The sequence below is a fragment of the Tupaia chinensis genome, unplaced genomic scaffold (genome assembly GCF_000334495.1).
Source record: "Tupaia chinensis unplaced genomic scaffold, TupChi_1.0 Scaffold000104_1, whole genome shotgun sequence".
Lineage (NCBI taxonomy): Eukaryota > Metazoa > Chordata > Mammalia > Scandentia > Tupaiidae > Tupaia > Tupaia belangeri.
The window spans coordinates 1-20,716 of NW_006159568.1; the positions used below are offsets into that span (position 1 = coordinate 1).

General features: G+C 46.8%; 1 protein-coding gene across 1 annotated transcript in view; it reads left to right on the forward strand.

Moving 5' to 3' along the window:
• Positions 1–339: 339 nt before the first annotated feature.
• Positions 340–20,716, forward strand: part of ANKS6 (ankyrin repeat and sterile alpha motif domain containing 6) — a gene marked incomplete at its 5' end in the record, with an annotated part of 50,481 nt that continues 30,104 nt past the window's right edge. The window contains 7 exon segments of the mRNA XM_027770019.1: positions 340–446; positions 1,992–2,140; positions 3,425–3,623; positions 4,350–4,399; positions 7,938–8,141; positions 9,128–9,281; positions 9,579–9,748. Of these exon segments, the coding sequence (XP_027625820.1) occupies positions 340–446; positions 1,992–2,140; positions 3,425–3,623; positions 4,350–4,399; positions 7,938–8,141; positions 9,128–9,281; positions 9,579–9,748 (1,033 nt within the window).

Below are 20,716 nucleotides of genomic sequence, written 5' to 3' on the forward strand. Positions count from 1 at the left end.
TGAGGCTTTCCCAGCAGAAGGGCAGGGATCAGGGAGTCCTGATGGAGAGCGGGAGGAGAGTCCACAGTGGGGTCTGTGTGGGTAGTGGTGGCCAAATATTTTTTGAGCAGGACCCTCTGCTTTCATTTTGTTCATGGAAGAGACTCAAGTCACATCCACATCTGACCTGCCTGAGTGGGAGGACATGTGGGAGATGAGACCATTTGCAGTTTTCTCTGAGCACCCCCCTTACATGCTCAGAGACCGAGCGCTGTGGTTAACATTGTCGGTCCTGCTCCCCAGAAGCAAGTCACACTTTTGCTTTTTGGTTATAACTCTGGCTTTTTATTCCTTCCCCAGGAATAAGGAAATTGTCAAATACCTGCTAAACCAAGGGGCTGATGTCACTCTTCGTGCAAAAAACGGGTACACGGCCTTTGACCTAGTGATGCTGCTGAATGATCCTGGTGGGTTATTTCAAGGAAAGGATTGTAAGTCTGCCCAGTCTTTCTCTGGCTGGGAACTAGGCCCACCACCTCCTCTGTCAGCGGGTTTTAAGCACGTGCTTATTTGTGGGGTAAGCCAGTCTCAAGTGTCAGGAGCTCACCACGACCTTAGGCAGGTCACTTCCCTCTCCGATGCAGTGCTGGGCTAGACCATGCAGTCCCTGAGGCTTCTGGGAGTCTCCAGGGAGGGAAGGTGCCCAAGGCAATTGTCTGGCTTTACAGTCTACACAAATTAATGGCCTCTGTGCTTCACAGGAGAAACTCTGACTCAGGAGAGGAAACATAAAGGCCCCTTTGATGGGTAGAATCAGAGATGGAGCAATGCTTTTCCCTCCCTGCCCCCAACCCCGGGCTGATTTGTGTAAGTGGAGGCTACAGGGTCAAGGACACTGTGCTGGGGGTGTTGCCAGATCAGCCCCCTTCATTGTTCTGACTGACACCTCCTATCCCCCTTGTCCCTCCCCTGCTGTGATGGGGCTTCATCTAGGCCCTGGTTCTTCCAGTTAGTCAGCTCCAGGGACAAGGTCTTTCTGATTCACTGTCTTTTTTACTACCCTGGAGTTTCAGCCCAGACAGAGAACAGCTCAGAGGCCCTCTGACCCACAGGCTTTGAGTCCTGTGCCAGACCCCCTGCTGCTGGCTGTGAGGGTCCCCAGTGGGGTTGCTCCTGGTGCTGTGGCTGGCAGGTGGTGGGCAGGAGTACTGTCCCCCGTACCCAGCATTCCCCTCACCACCCCTCCCTGCAGCAGGCCCCTACACTTCGCACAAGCTCGCTTGGCTCCGCTGGTCCTCAGGGTTTCTAGGGGACGCAGAACTTCACATCTTCTTGTAGGTATGAGGCAGTGAAGGCTGTGGAAGTGATCTGGTCCAGCTAGGGGATTGGGTCCTCTGCCCACAGCCCAGTGATCTCACTCTGCCTAGCGGAGACCCTCATCATGAGCCGAGTTTCATTTGGAATCAGACCTGAAAACATTCTCTGGGTCTCGCGCTTGCATTTTTCTAACAGACCCACTCTTCAAGTGTCTCTTCTCCCTGGCTCTCCCTTTTCTCTACCTGTAGCCATTTTTAACCTAGTGGTTTTTCTGTTTTATTTTGTTTTTATTACCAGAGGACACATATTCTCACCAGAGACAGAGACAGAGACAGAGAGAGAGAGAACCTCCCTTTGGGGCATTGGGTTTGGGACTTGAACCACGAAGTTGGCCACGTGGGATTCAGTGTCTAATCTCCACGCCGCCCAATGGCTTGAGCCTGTGTTTTAAACCCACTGCCCCTCTGCCTTCTTGGTGGGAGATGGCTTTGGTTTTTCTTTCTAGTTGAGTAGCTTAAGCCCTGCTGGCTTTTACTGCCACATTTTGAAGAGCATTGGAGAGGCAGGTGTCTTGAGTTTGAAGTTACACAGACCCTGAAATTGCAGGGTCTAAGGTTGACAAGAGTCATCTCGGGCCCCTCCCCACGGCCTGGCAGACATATCTGCAGGTTAAACGCTGCCTTTTGTGTCCATAGACACGGAACTTGTTCGACTGCTGGCATCTGTGTGCATGCAGGTGAATAAAGACAAAAGCCGGCCCAGCCACCAGCCACCTACACCCCACTCAAAGGTCAGACAGCCCTGGAGCATCCCGGTGCTGCCTGATGACAAGGGCGGGCTGAAGGTTTGCCTTTTCTCATCTTAAAGGGGTTCACAGGGCTAGGGGGAAGGGGAGAGGGAAACCTGCTACTTCCTGTTCACCCAGGGCTGGTTTAGGCTAGGGGTCCCAGCAGGGGTGGCAAGTGAACTGGGGGTGAGCAACAGAGTGGCAGGACCAGGAAAACTGGGGTGACTGTGGGCTTTTAGCAGAATCAGGGATGTGGGTCCCTATTGCCAAATCTTGCAGTTTTTTCCAGGAGAAACCAGGAGTCTTGATTTTGATGTAGGATTTCAGTTTATAAACATACGGAGTGTTAAGCGGTTCCCCGCAACGCAGTAGCGAGCTGGCCAGATCGAGTGCCTCTTTTCCCTGGGTGTCTGTCTGCAGACAACTCTGTACCCATAAACTGTGCCCCCTGGGGTCTCCACCCACTGGCTGCCTTCAGCTCCCTTCTGGAAAAACCAAAAGCAGTCTGGTTGCAGACTTCTCACTGCAAGCTGGGCGGGTCTGTTTCAATTTCTCACCTTCCCAATCTTGCTCTACTTGTTCGAAATGAAGCTTATTTTATTCCTGAGAAGACAGAACACTGACCCTGTGTGCTGACCTCCCGTTCTGTCTGGGGAGCAGCACCTTCTGAGATCTGCAGGCTCAGCCTACCTCCAGTGTCCATTGCTCACTCAGGCTCTGGTTCTTCATCATTCTTCTCCATTCCCAGCCTCACTGCCATGTCCATGGGCCAGACCCTCAGGGCTGCCATCAGGGCTTTGCAGAAACCTCTGAGCAGGCTTATAAGGAACGCTTTGGGCTGGCACCTTTTCTCTCTCTAGGTCGGGAGGGATTGGCTGCAAGAGCAGATGGCCCAGGCCTGGTGCAGATACCAGATACCTCTTGTACTCACTGGATTAGGGAGAGGGGGTCATGCCGTGGTAGATGTTAAGGTGTTTGGAGTTGCCTCTGTGTCTGTCTCTCTGTCCTTGTCTCACCACAAGACCTGGAGCAAGTCAGCACCCTCTCTGGGTCTCCCCTTCTTAGTCTGTGCAGTGATGTTCACTAGGTGAGGGACAGCAAACAGGGTTCACTGCCACCTCCAGTCTAGTGGCAATGACCACCTAAGACGAGGTCTGGAGGGATTCAGTGAGCATCCATGGCACATCAGAAAGGAGCACTGTGGTTGATTGGTAATGCCTGCATGGACTGGGAGTGGGGGCACGCATGTGTGAAGTGCATGCACTGACCCTGGTGGGCTGGGTTCTAGGCCCTTCCTCACTGTTGCTGCAATATGACCTCTACTCTGCATTTCCTTGGCAGTCCTGGTGGAACCGAATGTCCAATCGGTTCCGAAAGCTTAAATTGATGCAGACACTGCCCCGCGGGCTGTCCAGCAACCAGCCTTTGCCTTTCTCTGATGAGTCTGAGCCAGCTCTGGACTCTACAATGAGAGCGGCCCCTCTGGACAAGACAAGTCGCTCTGGGCTCCCTGATGTGGCCCCCCTGGCCAAAGACAATGGTAAGAAGAGGCTGCGTGTGTGTGAAAATTCCCAGAATAGTCCAGCCTGTGTCCTCTGCCCTTTGCTCCACCTCGGGCTGGGATCAGGTGAGATCCACCTGGGATCAGGTGAGACAGTGTTGGAGTGTGATGTGGCACCCAGAGACTGGCCTGGTGGAGGAGAGACTCAGGCAGGGACACGGCTGCTGTGCGTGTGATGGACTCGAGGAGTTCAGGAGCTTTCCAGAGGTTTTCCCCAAACCTACCAAACGGGACTGGTGTGCAGCATGAAAGTATTTTGAAATAGAGTGAGTTACCTCGGGGTGGGAGGCTGGGGCGGGCAGTGAGCTTCCACTCGAGTGATTCAGCAGATTGGATGACTTTCCAGGTTGTGAAGGAGGTTCTCCCTAGTGACTGGACATTGATTAGATAAGCTCCCTCCTATGGTCCGATTCCCACACCCGGGACTGCTCCTTTGGCAGAGCTGTCGAGACAGACTATTGAGCTGGGTGCCCCACCGTCTGAGCCAGCACAGCAGCGGGGATGGAAAACCTGCAAGCATACTCGGAGATACCTTTTAATGCTTTCTTTCTATTAAAATATTGAATACCAATTACTAGTAAATATTTAATCACCCAAGAGAGTTGGTTTTTGAAGATCGAAGCCCCCCTGGCCACTTGTCCTCATGCTGTGGCCATGTGGGGCAGAGAGGGGGGTCACTTCAGGAAGCTTCCATTTGTCATTTAGGTCCTGGAAGCACGAGAGGAGAAAAGGAAGATGCCTTATTGACAACCATGGTGAGTGTGGGCTTTCTAAAAACATTTAGGTCTCTCCTGGTCAATGATTGATTGAAAAGAGAGATGTAGGTATTTATCCCCTTGGTGGTCACAGATGGAGTTGATGATCAAAATGTGGAATAGTGAGTACAGTTCTGGCACCAAGGAATCAGAACAGGTGCCATCCCTAAACTGGGTAAGGCTGTGCTGGTGGCCTGATCCTGTCCTTAGGCAGGTAGGAGGATTGAGGGGAGGAACTTGTGGGCAACAGCAGATGCAAAGACCCATCATTTTGGTTTTGGAGAACTTGGGGAGAGGATTCAAAGAGGAGGATAAGTGGGGCCAGCAGATGGCGTAGCAGTTACATTGATAAACTCCCACGCGGCTGACCATGGTTCAAGTCCCAGACCTGGTGGCTTGAAACTAGGGCAGGCATGTATGCATGTGGACCCAAAATCCTGAGAGGAGAATAGAAGAGAAGGGATTGCAGTGTGCCCATCCCCCTAGAGGGTGATTTCTCACTTTCTGTCTGTCTGGCAACCACATGCATCCTATAGCAAATAAATTTTTTAAAAAATAAAGCAAAATAACAAAGAGAAGGATGCGTTTCCAGCCTGGGAATGGCCTCAGTTTCCTAATCTGTAAACTAGAAATGTATCTGATATATAGGTTCAACTCTCAGAACAGAAAGTCCCCAAGTAATGATGGCACAAATGAGCCAGCAGCTGATTTTATTCAGGTAAATACAGTTTAGGACTATACAAGTCTCCTTGGAATTAGGGACCCAGGTCTCTCTTACCCCTTGGTCTCCATTGCATGACTTCTGTCCCCAAGGTACTTCCTAGTCCAAAATGACTGCCAGAACTCTAGCCATTACTGCCTCTTCCAGCCAGTGGGAAAGATGAAAGGAGAAGAGGTGGCCATGGGCCCGCGTCAGATGTCTTTAAAGAAGTTTCCTGGAAACTGCTGACATTACTCTGCCTTTATCGCATGGGCCAGAATTTAGTCACATGGCTGCACCACACTGCACAAGAGGCTGGAACATGAGCCTCTGTTCTGGGTGGTCGTGTGCTCTTCTAAATGTCAGAGGTGTCATTGCTAAGGAAGACGTGGAAGGTGGATACTAGCAGCTAGTTGCACTCTCTGACTTAGGGGATGTTCCTCATGGTTGTGCTTTTTATTTTTATTTGTTTATATTTTAATGAGCAATACAGGCGTGTTTTTGACAGCGTCTCACCATGTCACCAGGTAGCCACCTCCCAGGTAGCCAGGACTGTGGGTGCATACTACTGTGCCAGCCTGCTCAGAACCAAATGGCCTCCCGTGCAGTCCCAGCCTCCTATAGCAGCCCTCTACCGTTTGCACCACTGTGGCTGGGCCATTTGTAGTTTCTACATGAGATCATTCCCTAGACGTTCTTGGCATAGGGCCCGATCCAGAGCACACTCTGCTGTGTAACTTTGGATGTGTTACCTCACCTCTCTGGGCTTGGTGTTCCTCTCCGAAATGAGAGCCTCTGTCTGGTTGAAGCAGGACTTTAGTCTATTTGGTGCTGAGACTAACACCAGCCAGCAGAGGGCAGCATGGGAGAGGACAGAGCAGACGCGCTCTCTGAAAGCTCACAGGCACCGCGGAGCCCAGAGGGGTCCTGAGCATTTCTTGCCACACGTTGCCTTACCAGCAGGTGTAGACACCTACTGGGGAGCTTGTGCTGCCTGACATTTGATCATGGCGTTCAGTAGCAGCAATCCTTCACTGTGAAGATGGAACTGCTAGTATTTTTGAGAAGATGGGGTGCAGTATAAAGAAGGAAAACCAAACCACCGTCAGTCGCACACCCAGACACAATCATGGTTGACATTTTGCAGCATATATCTTTTGAGTGTGTTTCCCTGAGCTCATTTTAGTATCTACACATATGATGTCGTGCTATAAGTAATAATAGTGAGGACTTAGCACAGCACTTACTGAGTACCAGCCACTATTCACAGCACTTTACCTGCGAACTCATTTAATCTCCCTGGCAACTGCACGAGGCTGGCCCTGCTGTCCACTTCCCATATCGTATTGGACCCGATTTATTAACAGTTTGTCATGACCATCTCTTCCATGTCATGAAACACTTTAGCCACGTCCTATTTAATGACCGTGTGATAAAACATTCCATCACAGCAATGTGCTCCTGTCTCTTTATCTAAGACTGACCTGTCAGACTTAGGAGTTTCTAGTTTTTCATCATTTTTTAAAAAGAATTATTTTATTTAACTTTATTTGTTTTAATTTGACAGAGAGGGAGAGAGAAAGAGAGAGAGAGAGATAAGGTGAGAAAGCACCCTTAAGGAAGGATGACCATACTGTAATCCCTTCTCCTCCATTCTCCTCTTGAGATTTCAGGTACACAACCACCTGCCAGCCCCTAGGTTGTTTTTTTTTTTTTTTTTTCTTGTTATTTTATTGGTTCAGGTGAATGTCCTTATATCTCAGTCTCCCACACTTGTCTGATTATCTCTCTGGAATAAATAACTAGAAATGGAATTCCCAGGTCCAAGGATGTGAGGTGACAGCAGCTGGGTTTTTGCCCCCGAGAGTGGCAGTGCCCACCCATGGGGGTTGGCAGCCATCAGCGTCCAGTCTGACCCCATCTGCTGCTTGCCAAGACCCAGAGAGAGAAGCGCCTGTCACATAGGCGGGCAGAGCCAGTGTGAGAACCCGGGTGCTCCCTTCCGCCCTGGCACTCTCCCGTCCTGGCTACTCATGCCCTGTAGAGGGCACCATTGCACTCGCCCACCTGCCCCTTGGCGGGTGGTGGGTGGCCTGGCGTTTGCAGCCATCAGCGTGGAGAAGCCCGCCTGCCCAGCTCTCGAGGCAGATTGAGCTGTGGGATGTCGGCCCCCACCAAGTACCATCTGTCACCAAGTTCACTGTCTTTTCTTAATTAAAGTGAGTGCAGACTCCAAATGCAGCTCCTTGACAATCCAGCAGTCATCCCTGTGTGGGTTTTACACTGACCCTCAAATCCCACTTTCAGAATTTAAAATGGAGTTAAAGTTGAACATGTCAGCAGCCAGGGCGAGGCTGCTGTGGGCTGGGAAGGGCGTGTTCGTTGGCCTAGCCCTCAGTCCTCTCCCTGTCCACTTCCAGTCCTGCTCCCACCAGTCTCTGGAGCTCTGAGCCTGACCCTGCTGCTCTCCTCTCTGGGCCTTCCCGAGGTCTGGAATGTCCTCTGCCCCATCCTCACTAGGCAGCCTGTGCCCTTTGGACTCTGCTCAGCGCCCTTTCCTGTGCTCCCCTCCCAGCACACTAGTGTCATTCCTTCTCCTAGGCCCTCTGTCCCCTCTGCCCCATCTTGATCTTGCTGCTGTGGCCAGATCCTGGAGAAGCTGGGAGCTAGGTCAGCACAGACATGGGTGAGGAGGGGAGCTGAGGGCACCACCTGGATTCCTTCCGGGGTGGGTGGTGTGTGGTGGTGCCGTTCTCTGTGAATCTGGAAGACGTGAGTCTTCCCTGCAGAGTCGGGAACCATCCTGGGCTTGTCTAACCCTCAGCCTGTTTCTTTCAGCTTCGGAATGGAGCCCCCTTCACCAGACTCCCGAGCGACAAGCTGAAGGCCGTCATCCCCCCTTTCTTACCCCCTTCCAGTTTTGACCTGTGGAGCTCCGATCGATCCCGGACATGTCCCAACGGGAAGGCCGACTCCATGAAGACCGTGCTGCCTCAGAGAGCCAGCAGGGCCCACCCCGGGGGCAGCGGGAGCACAGACTCTGTGAGTTGTCTGGTCGACCCGCTTTTCCACACGGCTCACTGAGATATTGGTGTGTCATAGGCAGAGGGACTTGGACCAACTAACCCAGAGGAGTCATGGATTTTTTTTTTTTCTTTCTAATGAGTAAAGAAACGTTTCTGTCTAACGAAATCCTACAAAAGAATCCAGTATGTGAAACAGGTGAACATGTTGGAGTGGGGAACATGTGTCCCCTCTCTGAAACCCTGGAGCTCCAAGGAACACAGTTTGAAGACCCGAACCAGCTAATCCATGCTTCTCTTTATTTATTTATTTTTTTTTGGCGAGATTTTCCCTGTAGGGCGCGTGCGCTCGCCAGACAGACAGAGAGAGACATAGAGACAGAAAGTGAGAAATCACCCTCCAGGGGGGTTGGTCACGCCGCAATCCCTTCTCCTCCATTCTCCTCTCAGGATCTTGGGCACGCACGCACGCACACGCGCCCAGCGTGAGTTTTAAGCCACCGGGTCCGGGACATGAACCTCGGTCGACTACGTGGGAGTCCAGCGACATAGCCATTACGCTAACTGCTGGTTCCCTCCATGCTTCTCTTGAGTTGATGAGGAAACTGGGACTCAGAGGATCATCCTGCTAGATGGGGATGGGCCTAGGGCCAGAACTCAGGTTCCTGGCTTCTAATCCAGTCTCATACCACGGAATTGCTCAGGTCCAGAACCGGGAGCAAACACCAGGGGGCAGTGGTGTGCTCTGTGTGACCAGAGTGTGACCAGGAGTGTGACTTCTGTCCTCTGACTGGGGTTGCTATCTTTGCAGCCCTTCGTTTTCGTAAGTGGGTCCTAGGGACAGGGACAGGGGCCCAGCGCCAGACAGCAAGGTTGTGCCAGGCAGGTGCAGGCACCGGCTGGCGTCAGATGCAGGCCACACTTAGGTTGCCCTGCACTGGGGTTCTGTGAGTCTGGAGGAAGGAACAGCCGGCTCTAACCATGATGCCTCCCTCATCTTTGCAGACTCCCGTCAGGCCAGTTAAATTTCCAAGTCTCTCCAGAAGCCCAACGTCTCCTACCAATTCTGGAAACTTCAACCATTCACCACATTCCTCAGGCGGCTCCAGTGGGGCAGGGGGCATGAGCAGGCCCGGCGGGGAGCTGCATAACCGCTCAGGTGGGTAGTTGGGCAGGACCCTTGGGGCTGAGGGTGTGGCCTGCCCCTGCTCCCAGTCTGCAGCCTTCTGCCTGGTGGAGGTGGTGCTGCTGGCTGGGAGGGAACTGGAGCTTGTCCTCACTGCCTGACTCTTCCTCACCCCTCTCCAAGACACGCTGGCAGGTGATGGCCACCACCTCACGACCCCCTTCTCGTTCCCATGCAGAGCTCCCTGGTCGGCCCTGACCTGGGATCGACCCCATCGGCACGTGGCAGCCTCTGTACCCAGGATGGTCATTCCTGTTTCTCTTTTCTTAGGAGGCAGCGTAGACAGTGTCTTGTCCCAAATCGCTGCCCAGAGAAAGAAAGCTGCGGGATTATCTGAGCAGAAGCCTGGCCACCGGTCGAGTCCTGTGGGGCCAGCACCAGGGCCCAGCCCATCGGAGCTTCCAGTCTCCCCTGCAAGTGGCGGTGCTCCTGGCGGCAAGGTGCTTGTCCTGTGTCAGCTCCTCCGGGTACACTCTCGGGTCTTATCTCTGTGGTCCCCAGGCTGGGGAGCACTGGACAGGACTAAAATCCCGCCCCAGCCAGCCAGCCACTCGTGGGCTTGCTGCAGAAGGCTGAATCCATTCCCTGCCCACTCCATTCTCCACCTCCGCCTTTGGGTGTGAGGAGCACTGAGCTGCCTCAGACTGCCTGGGTGTGCCCCCTCTGCTGCAGCCTCTGTAGCCGGTGTCCAGCTTCATGTTACAGTCATGCACTGATGGGTCAGAGGGGCCAAGAGCAGGGGCTCCGGAGCAGCCCACCTGGGTCTCATCTCAGCCCTGAGCTCCGGTGTGTACTACGGGTCTTCGTCCCAGTGTGCCTATGTGGGTGCTCACTGTTCATGCTGGTGGTGGGATTGGCGGTATTCGTCCTGCTCCCACCTTCTTCCACTGTGTGTAGTTCGGGGGCCTCTGCCCTGTGCCTGGCACAGCTAGCAGTGAGCAGCCCGCTGTGAACGTGGGGGTTTGGTGGCCATTCTGAGTGTCTCTAAGGACACAAGCAGTCGGCTTGTGTGATGGGGCTGTCGTGGCAAAGGGAGGATGCTGTGGCACAGATGGAGCCCCTACTCAGGCTGAAGGGCATCAGTGACATCCAAATGAAGGAAAGGGGAGGAGCCGGGTGAAAGAGGTGGGGCCGGGCAGGCCTGTTGGTGAGACTGTTCAGAGTGAGAAAACAGCTTACGTAGAGTTCCTGAGGCTGGAAGGTGGCACCAGCGAGGAGCTGAAGGAAGGTGGTGGCAGGACAGAGCAGAGCCTCAGTTCCCCGCCTCCAGGCCCTGTTTCTCCGTGATGCAGCTCAAGCTTAGTCACCACATTTTTAGTGTCTGTAAAGTTTGTAATGGACGAGAAACTTTCCGTGCCTCCCCGGAGTGAAAAGTCTTTTGGTGTCTTCAGACTGTGTTTCCTCCACCTCCTGAGCCCCTGTGCCTGGGGTGATTTTAATGGATTGAGCCTCCAGAGTGCAAGTGACTAGTAAGTGTGCACCTGCTCCTCCCCCAAGTGGCTCCCAGGTACCAACCATAGACTGCAGAATAGAGTGTTTGTTCCTCTGAGAGGCCCCACGCTCAGGCACAAGCCCACTCTTCGTCCTGTCTCCTGAGTGTCTTAAGCTTAAGAGTTAGATCACAGAAAGCCTCATCCCTGGGTCTTTGCCCACCATGGAAGTATTTCAGAGATTTCTGCTTTAATGGATGATTGAGAAGTAGGCTTCATCTTCTATCCGGCCGCTGTCGGTCATACAGCTCTTTGCTATTCCAAGTTCCTTAACCAATAGGACCTACAGAAGTAGGCTTCTTTAAAAATTAAGCTCCAAAAATTTTTCTCTTTTCAAACATTAGCTTATTATTTTCCATATTCAAAGTTATTTGTGCAATAAGACCTATATAATGAGGTTTTTTTTAGAACTTAGTTGTATGGGAGAAAATCTCTACTGATACTTTGATATATGACTTTGATATCTTTTCTTTTATTAGGTAGTAAGACTTTCTATGATTATTGTGTTTCTTTTTTTTTTTTTTTTGTCTTTGCTGCCAGGAAGCTCAGAGCTACTCATTAAAGTAAGTCTACTAGTCTGGGACTTTGACGTAGTTTTCCTCTTCTCAGTTACTTAGTTATTTCTATTTCTATTCTGATGACCGTAGTTGCTGAGTTAGATGTTATTAGCTTGCTTTTTTTTGGAGAGGTTTTTGCTATAGGGCGCGTGTGCTTGTCAGAAAGACAGAGAGAGACAGAGAGACAGAAAGCAAGAAATCACCCCTCCAAGGGGAATGGCCACGCTGTGATCCCTTCTCCTCCATTCTCTTGGGATCTTGGACATGCACACACACACACCCAGCTTGAGTTCAAGCCACCAGATCTGGGACTTGAACCGTGGTTGGCTACATGAGAGTCCAGTGACATAGCCATTACACCAACTGCTGGTCCTGTTATTAGCTTGCTTTAATCAGTGTTGGAAATAGGCATGCATCTAAGTTGTAAGTTTTATTAACTGTTACTTCACTTGAATTCATCTGTCTTACAATCTATATAGAAGTATATATATATATATGTATTTTATACAAGTATATTTTGATGAAAGAAATAGATGATGTCAAAAGATGGATTCAGAAGACGATAAACTAGGGCAGTGATCCTGCTCAGTGATCACCTGGTGTTTTGTGTTGATAAGTTTATCAATTTATATCTTCCATGACCAAGAGAGACAGAGAGACCTCCAACAGGGTGTTGATGGCAGGATCGTCTCACCCTGAGCCAGCCTTGAATCATGGGCGTGCGGGTACCTGGCGAACTCGGGTCTCTGAATGTCCCCTTACAGAACATTACCTTTTACCATTGTCCCACTGGCCCAGTGATGTCTTAATATAATAATATGTTAAAACATCGGTGACCTGTTTAAAAATTCAGTTTTCTGGGCTCTACCCTTGCACAACTGAATGAGATTCTCAGGAGAGGGTTTGAGGAATCTGTTTCGTCCCCCTCAGAGAATCTGTTGCAGCCAGCTCAGCCCAAGGGCTCTTAAAAACCACTGCCCTAAATCAAAGGACATGAAGTGGGCTTTTTGTCAAAGCCTCCAGCAGAAAAATGTAGACATGAAGTGCCTTTCAAAGACTCCCTTAGAAAAAATTAGAAATTAATATTCAAAATATGAGTCTCTTGAATCTGATTTTCATACTTTGCTTAAAACAAGCAACTCACTTTAATGGTAGAATATTCACAAGCTGCGTTCCTAGCATGTTCATGAATCAGTGTGAACTGAGCTTTCAGAGATGTGGAATGGGTGGGCTTAAAGTATACACTGACACTTCTCTGCTCTCTGGAGGCCCGCAAGGCCCACTCGTACAGGTATGAGCTTTCTGTTCCCACCTGCCTGTCTCAGTTCATTATTGCATTGCCGATGCATGTACCTGAGACTGATTTATAAAGAAATGGGGATTTATTTGACTCATGATTCTGGTGGTCAAAAGTCCAAAGGCTGGTATCCAGCTGGCCTGCATGACAACACGACTGACAAGCAGTAGAGGACGGTGGGTGTGGGCAGAGAGGGAGCAACCGGGAGCAGCCATCTTCCTTCTATAACGACCTACTCCTGTGGAAGTGAACCTGTTCTCATGGGAGCTAAAACTCACTGGGTCTCTCTCCAAGACAACATTCATGAGGCCAGTGCCTCCATGACTAAGTCACTGCCTACTGAGCCGCCCCTCTTTAAGAATTATTTATTTAATTTTATTTGTTACTATTATTATTAATTTTCTTCAGGGCCTGTGCATTCACTAGACACATACACAGAAAGAAAGAGAGATGCACTCACCAGACACACACCCAGAGAGAAAGAGAGAGAGAGAGAGACAGAGAAAGTTAGCCTTCAGGTCTGGGACTCAAATCATAGTCAGCCCTGGGACCAGCAATTGGCGTAATGGCTATGTCGCTGGACTCCCATGTAGCCAACCGCGTTTCGAGTCCCAGACCTAGTGGCTTAAACTCACACCGGGCACGTGTGCTTGTGTGCCCAAGATCCCAAGAGGAGAATGGAGGAGAAGGGATTGCGGCATGGCCATCCCCCCTAGGGGGTGATTTCTCGCTTTCTGTCTTTCTGTCTCTCTGTCTTTCTGGTGAGTGTATGCACCCTATAGCAAAAACCTCTCCCCCACCCAAAAAAAAAAAAAAATCATAGCCCTGTGGGAGTCCATTGCCTTAACCACCACACAACCTGCTGGCCCCTAGGCCTTACCTCTTAAACTTCCTCATCCATTCACCACACAAGAGACTCCGCCTCCCAACACCATCACAGATTTCAAAAAATGAAACTCCGGAGAACAAACCTTTATCCAAACCATATCACCACTCAGGTTTCAAACAAAAATCATTTGTTTAGCTTGTGAATCTGTGTGTTGGCAGTTTAGCTGGACTTAGCTGGGCAATGCTTCTAGTCTAAGAAGCATCCTTCACATGTCCAGCTGTCAGTCTGGGTGACCAAGACAGGTGCGCCATGTGTGTCCACAGCAAGCTTAGACAAGTTGTTATGGCAATGACTGAAAACGGGTTGAAAACCAGTTAAGTAATTTAAGCACATTGGCATGCCTACTACAGGAGTGCCTCCATACTAAAGGGTATGGATCCAGGAAAAATAAAGATGATGCCTTTAGCACAACTAGTTTGCCACACTGGGGATAGAGAAAATTGTTCAAATATTTCAGAGCATCTCAAAAAAAAAATTTCATACTGAGAAACAAAAAATAAAAAAGAATCACAGCAGACTTTTTTTTTTTTTTACCAGAGATTATGCAAATCTAAGACAGTGTCATAACATCTTGAAAGTGACATTTTTAAAGGGAAAAAAAGTCAAGTTGGCTCTTAGAAGTGAGTTAGAAATCATTATCTCCTATTTTTCTGGAAGAAATTGTATAGAATTGGTATTGCTTTTTCCTTAAATATTTGATAAAATTTGTCAATGAAACCATCTGGGCCTGCCATTTTCTCTTTTGAAAGGTTTTAGCTTACAAAATAAGATTCTTTAATAGTTATAGGACTGTTTGGGTTATCTATTTCTTCTTTAGTGAGTTTTTTTGGTTTGTTTTTTTGAGGGTTTTAAAAAAATTTGGCTAGAGGGTAGGTGCACTCACTGGAGTGAGACACAGAGAGAGAGGACAAGTGAGAAATCATCCTTCAGGGGAGAATGGCCATGCTGCAATCCCTTCTCCATTCTCCTCTTGGGATTTTGGGCAACACACACCTGGTGTGATTTTTTTAAGCCACCAGTCCAGGTCTTGACTGTGTGGTGAACCATGTGGGATCCAGCTACCTTAACTATCATGCCACCAGCTGTCCCAAGTTTCATATTTTATATCTCCCAAGGACTTTTTCCCTTTTATTTAAGTTGTTGAGTTTATGGATATAGAGTTGTCTGTAGAATTCCTTTGTGATCATTTTAATGTATCAGGTCAGGAGGAATGTTTTCTTTTTCATTCCTAATACTGGATAATTTGTGGTTTCTCTTTATCTTTGTCGGTCTAGCTAAGAGTTTTATCAATTTTACTGCTGTTTTCAAAGAACCAACTTTGGTTTTCTTGATCTTCTCCATTATTTTTACTTCCTCGATTTCACTGATTTCTTCTACTTGTAATTTCCTCCCTTATGCTTGCACTGGGTTTATCTTCTTTTTCTAGTTTCACATGGTGCAAGTTTAGATTTCTGTTTAGAGATCTTCCTTCTTTTCTAATATGAGATTTAATGCTTGAAGAGTCTTCAAAAAATTCATGGAAAATGCATATTATCAAACAAAATGCCTGGATTTCAAAATCATTTTGCACCAAAATAAATTTGTACTTAATTCTGTTTTCCACAAATGTCCAGAAGTTCCCTCATACACTTACCTGTCAGTGCTGCTTTTTCTGTGTCCCACAGATTTTGATATAATATATTCTAATTAAAATTGAGTTAAAAATTGTTTTCACTTCTTTTGAGACTTCCTCTTTGCCCCCCTTTTTTGCAGAATTATTTTTATTTAATTTGACTTATTATTAATTATTTTTTAAAATTTGCTATAGGGCATGTGCACTCACGAGAGAGAGAGAGAGAGAGAAAGACAAAGTGAGAAAGCAAACCACCAATTCTGGGACTTGAACCACAGTCAGTCATGTGGGAGTCCAGTGCCTTAACCACCATGGCACCTGCTGGTCCCTCTTTAGTAAACATATTTTTTACCCCATCATTTGGGGATTTTGCAGAAATCTTTCTGTTATTTTTAGTTTCTTTCCACTGTAGTTCTGTTTCTCTTCTTTTATAAGTGTTGATGTCTGTTATATGCCCTAGAATGTGGTCTATGTCAGTGAATTCCCCATGTGTACTTGAAAGTGTGTTCTGTTGTAGCTGGGGAGTGGAAGTTTCGTAAGTGTCAGTTAGGTCTGGCTGTCGAGAGCGTTGGTAGATTCTTACCGATTTTCTGCCTACTTGCATCAGTTATTAAGAGAGAAGTGTTGCACGTCTCCAACTCCAATGTGGATTGGCCTCTTTCTCCTTTCAGTTCTATCACTCTTCGAAGACCTCATGTGTTTTAAAGTTCTGTGCGTACTTAGGCTTGTTGGTCTTCTCAAAGAATGACCTCATATTATTAAAGTATGTCCCTCTTTTTCCCCTAAGATTAGGAGCAAGGGTGCGTTTTTGTTGACAGTACAAGAAAAAGTGACAGACCAATAGTCCTCATGAACATAAATGTAAAAATCCTCCACAAATCGAATCTAATGGTAAATTAAAGTATCACACATTCTGACCAAGTAAAGTTCATCCCAGGAATGCAAACCTGGTTCAGCATTTGAAAAACCTATGTGATTTACTATATTAACAAACAGAAGAAGAAAATACAGCGAAAGCCCTTTTAAAAACTCAGAATCTACTCATAATCAGCAAATAAACTCAAAGGAAACTTCCTGAATCTGTTCTAAATCACTGACAGCTGTTATCTCGGTGGAAGGTAAGAGACAAAGTGCTTTTCCCATAAGATCGGGAGCAAGGATGTTGTATCTCATGTCCAACCCTCTCATCTTTGTACCAGGAACTAGAGCTCATGCAGTAAGAAGAAATGAGAGGCATACAGATTGGAAATGAAGAAAAAAAATAGTCTCTTGAGCTCATGTGATTGTCTACGTAGAAAACTCCATAGAATTCATACAAAACCTTCTGGGATTAATAAGTGGTTCAGTAAGGTGTCAGACTACAATGCCAGTATATAGAACTTGACTGTATTTCTTGATACTATCAGTGAATAATTAGAACTACAGCAACTACAAGTTTTTATTTGAAATTTTAAACATACTGTTTATAATGCATTTGAAATTATTACATGCAAATTACATTATATGGAATTATGTGAAAATAAAACACATAGGTATAAAGCTACAAAATATATGCAGAATCTATAGGTTGAAACTACGAAACACTGATAAATTAAAGAAGCTGAAGTAAATAGAAAGATAGAAAGCTTGGGAACCAGCAGTTAGCGTAATGACTATGTCGCTGGACGCCCACATAGTCAACCACGGTTTGCATCCAGGACCCGGTGGCTTAAAACTCTCGCCGGGCGCGTGTGCGTGCGTGCGTGCCCAAGATTCCGAGAGGAGAGGAGAATGGAGGAAAAGGGATTGCGGCGTGACCATCCCCCCTGGGGGGTGATTTCTTGCTTTCTGTCTGTATGTCTCTCTCTGTCTGTCTGGGGAGCGCACGTGCCCTATAGCGAAAACCTCTCCAAACTTGCCTTATAGCGAAAACCTCCCAAAAAAAAAAAAAAAAAAAATCTCAGCAAGCTCTTTTTGTAGGGATCTAGAAAGTGTTATAAAATTTATATTGAAATGAACAGAAATTATAGTATCCTAAAGAATTATGATAAAGTTGGGAGCCCTGTGTGTTTCAAGCCACTGGGTCTGGGACTCAAACTGTGGTCAGCCATGTGAGAATCCAGTGATGTAACCATAGCACCATTTGCTAACCTCTGATTTGTTCTTTTCTTTTCTTTTTTTTTTTTTGGAGAGGTTTTTTTGCTATAGGGCACGTGTGCTCGCCAGACAGACAGAGAGAGACATAGAGACAGAAAGCGAGAAATCACCCCCCAGTGGGGATGGTCACTGGTCACGCCACATTCCCTTCTCCTGCATTCTCCTCTCGGGATCTTGGGCATGCACACACACGCACCCGGCGTGAGTTTTAAGTCACCAGGTCCAGGACGCGAACCGCAGTCGACTACGTGGGAGTCCAGCGACATAGCCATTACACTAACTGCTGGTTCCCCTGATTTGTTCTTTTAAAAACAAATTTGCAAAGGCAGATTTGTGGAGAAAGGCAGTCATTTCAACAAACAGTGCTAGAATAGCTGGATGTCTGTACACAAAAAATGAACCTCTGCCCCTATCTCACAGCTACTACAAAAATGAACTCAAGGTGGGTTGTAGACAAAATATAAAGTGAAAAACTATAAAACTTCTAGGGGAAAAGTTTTTGTGATCTTAGATTTGTCAAAGTTAAGAAAAAGTTGCTAAATTGAACTTGAGCAAAACTCACATCTTGGGACCAACAAGTTACATGGTGGTTGGGGTGTTGAACTCCCACGTGGTTGACTGCAATTCAAGTCCTGGACCTGGTGACTTGCTTTCTCACTTTTTCCCATTCTCTGTTTGTCTGTCTCTGGTAAGTGCACATGCTGTTTGGTAAATTAAAGAATGATGATAATGGGGCTAGCAGATGGTGTAGTTGTTACATTGCGGGACTCCCACATGACTGACTGCGGTTTGAGTCCTGGACTCAGAGACTTGAAAATCACTCCAGACATGTGAGTGTGCCCAAGATCCCAGGAGGAAAATGAAAGAGAAGGGATTGTGTCATGGCCATCCTCCCTGGGTGTGGGGGTAATTTCTCACTTTCCCTCTCACCATCTCTGTCTCTCTCTCTCCAGCGAGTGCATGTGCCCTAAAGCAAAACCCTCTTAGAAAAAGAAAAAGAATGATAATAATAATAAATGAAATTTAAAAAAACCTCACATCTTTTGCCTTGCAAAACACACCATTAAGAAAATGAAAAACAAGCCACAGAGTAGGAGAAAATGTTTGCAAATCATGTATGTGATAAAGGCCTTTTATCCAGAATGAATACAGAACTCTCAAAACTCAACAGTAAGAACACAAACAAACTTAAGAGTGAAAAAAATATCTGAACAAATACTTTATCAAAGAAGATAAACAAATGGCAAATAAGCATGTGAAAAGATGAGCAGCATTATTAATTATTAGAAAAATACAAGTTGATACCATAATTGAGATAGCACTTTATGCCTATTAGTTCCTGACTGAAAAAAAGATGCAAAAGCTGGTGAGAATATGGAGGTTTGAGGTATTGAAATTCTCATTCATTGCTGATAGGAATGCAAAATAGGTACAGCCACCTTGAAAATATTTGTCAGTTTCTTAAAAAAAACCTAAATGTTGGGACCAGTAGATGGCATAATGGCTATGTCGCTGGACTCCCATGTAGTCAACCACGGTTCAAGTCCCAGACCCAGTGGCTTAAAACTCACACCAGGCACATTTGCATGTGTGCCCAAGACCCCAAGAGCAGAGTGACAGAGAAGGGATTGTGGCATGACCATCCCCCCTGGGGGGTGATTTCTCACTTTCTGTCTCTCTCTCTCTTTCTCTGTTTCTCTAATGAGCACATGTGCCCTCCAGCAAAAATCTGTCTTAAAAGAGTCTAAATGTTCACTTATAACCCAGCTATCTCATTCCTAGGTATTTTACTAAGTGGAATTAAAAGAATATGTTTATTCAAAAATCTGTGACTGTTTATAACATTTTTATCCCCATAGTCATTAAAAACTGGGAACATCTCACATGTGCTACAACAAGTGAATGGCTAAACTAATCTTGATACTACAACTCAGCATTAAAAAGGAACACAGTATTGATATGTGCTATAACTTGAGAAAATAATTTTTTAAATTTTAATTATTTATTCACTTATTTTAATTTGACCAGAGAAAGAGAGAGAGAGAGAGGGAAAGTGAGAAAGCAAGCCACAAGGACCAGGACTCGAACCATGGTCAGCCCTGTGGGAATGTTTAGTGCCTTTAACCACCATACCACCTACTGGTCCCTTGAGTAAATCTTAAAGACACCATACTGAGTGAAAGAAACCAGACCCCATAGTCTGCATATTGTGTGATTACATTTATATGATATTCCGGAAAAGGCAATACTATAGGGATGGAAAATAGATCAGTTATTTTTGTGGTTCAAGATTGAGTGGGGGGCTGTTAACTAAAAAAGGATGACCTAAGGGAATTTTTAGAGTGATGGAACTGTTTTGTATGTATTATTTTTGGATATACAACTCTGTTTGTCAGAATTCATAGAATTATATACAGTATGGCTTTTGTTTATTGTTTTCTTTTTGCCATAGGGCACATGTATTCACCAGAGGAGAGAGGGAGAGGGAAAGTGGGAAATCACCTGCAAAGGGGGGTTGCCACATTGCAATCCCTTTTCCTCCATTCTCCTCCTGGGAGTTTGGACATGCATGTGCATGCACCCAGTGTGACTTTCAAGCCACCAGGTCCAGGACCTGAATTGTAGTCCAGCCACCTTAACCTCCATGTCACCTGCTGGCCCTACAGTAGAGCTATTTTCACTGGAAGCAAATCTAAACAAAATCAACCAAGGATGGACCAGCAGGTGGCATAATGGTTATGTCACTGGACTCCCATGTAGTCAACCACAGTTTGAGTCCTGGACCTGGTGACTTAAAAACTTATGCCAGTGTGCATGTGTGTGTATGCCCAAAATCCTGAGAGGAGAATGGAGGAGAAGGGATTGCAGCGTGGTCATCCCTGCCCTGGGGGTGATTTCTCATTTTCTGTCTCTCTGTCTCTCTGTGTCTCTCTAGTGAGCACCAGGAAACCAAAGATGGAATGCAGGCTGTGACAAAATGAGCTACGAATAAATGACATAGCCACACTGTAGGGCCCTATGTTGAGTGGTTACTGTTTGGTTGTCATGTATTTTCCAACAACCCAATATAAAACTAAAGACAGGAAATACTGTAAATAGCACTGTACTCTAGTTTTTATTTGATAATTTTTTTCTTAACAAGTATGGGTTAGCAATTCTGAAACAACTTTACATATGTGTAATTTTCTGCATACATAAAAAGAATCAAAGGGATAATGCTAGAACAAACCTTGTAGATATTGGGTTGTAGTCAGAGGTACTGGTGTGAATCAATTCAAAAGCACTCTTTAAAAAAATATATATATATATATATACACACATCTATATATACGTATATAGATGTGTGTATGTGTGTATTACTAGAGTGGGAAAAAAATAGCTAAAAGATTTCCACTGCTTTCAGAACACCGGCCTGGATGGCGTGGGC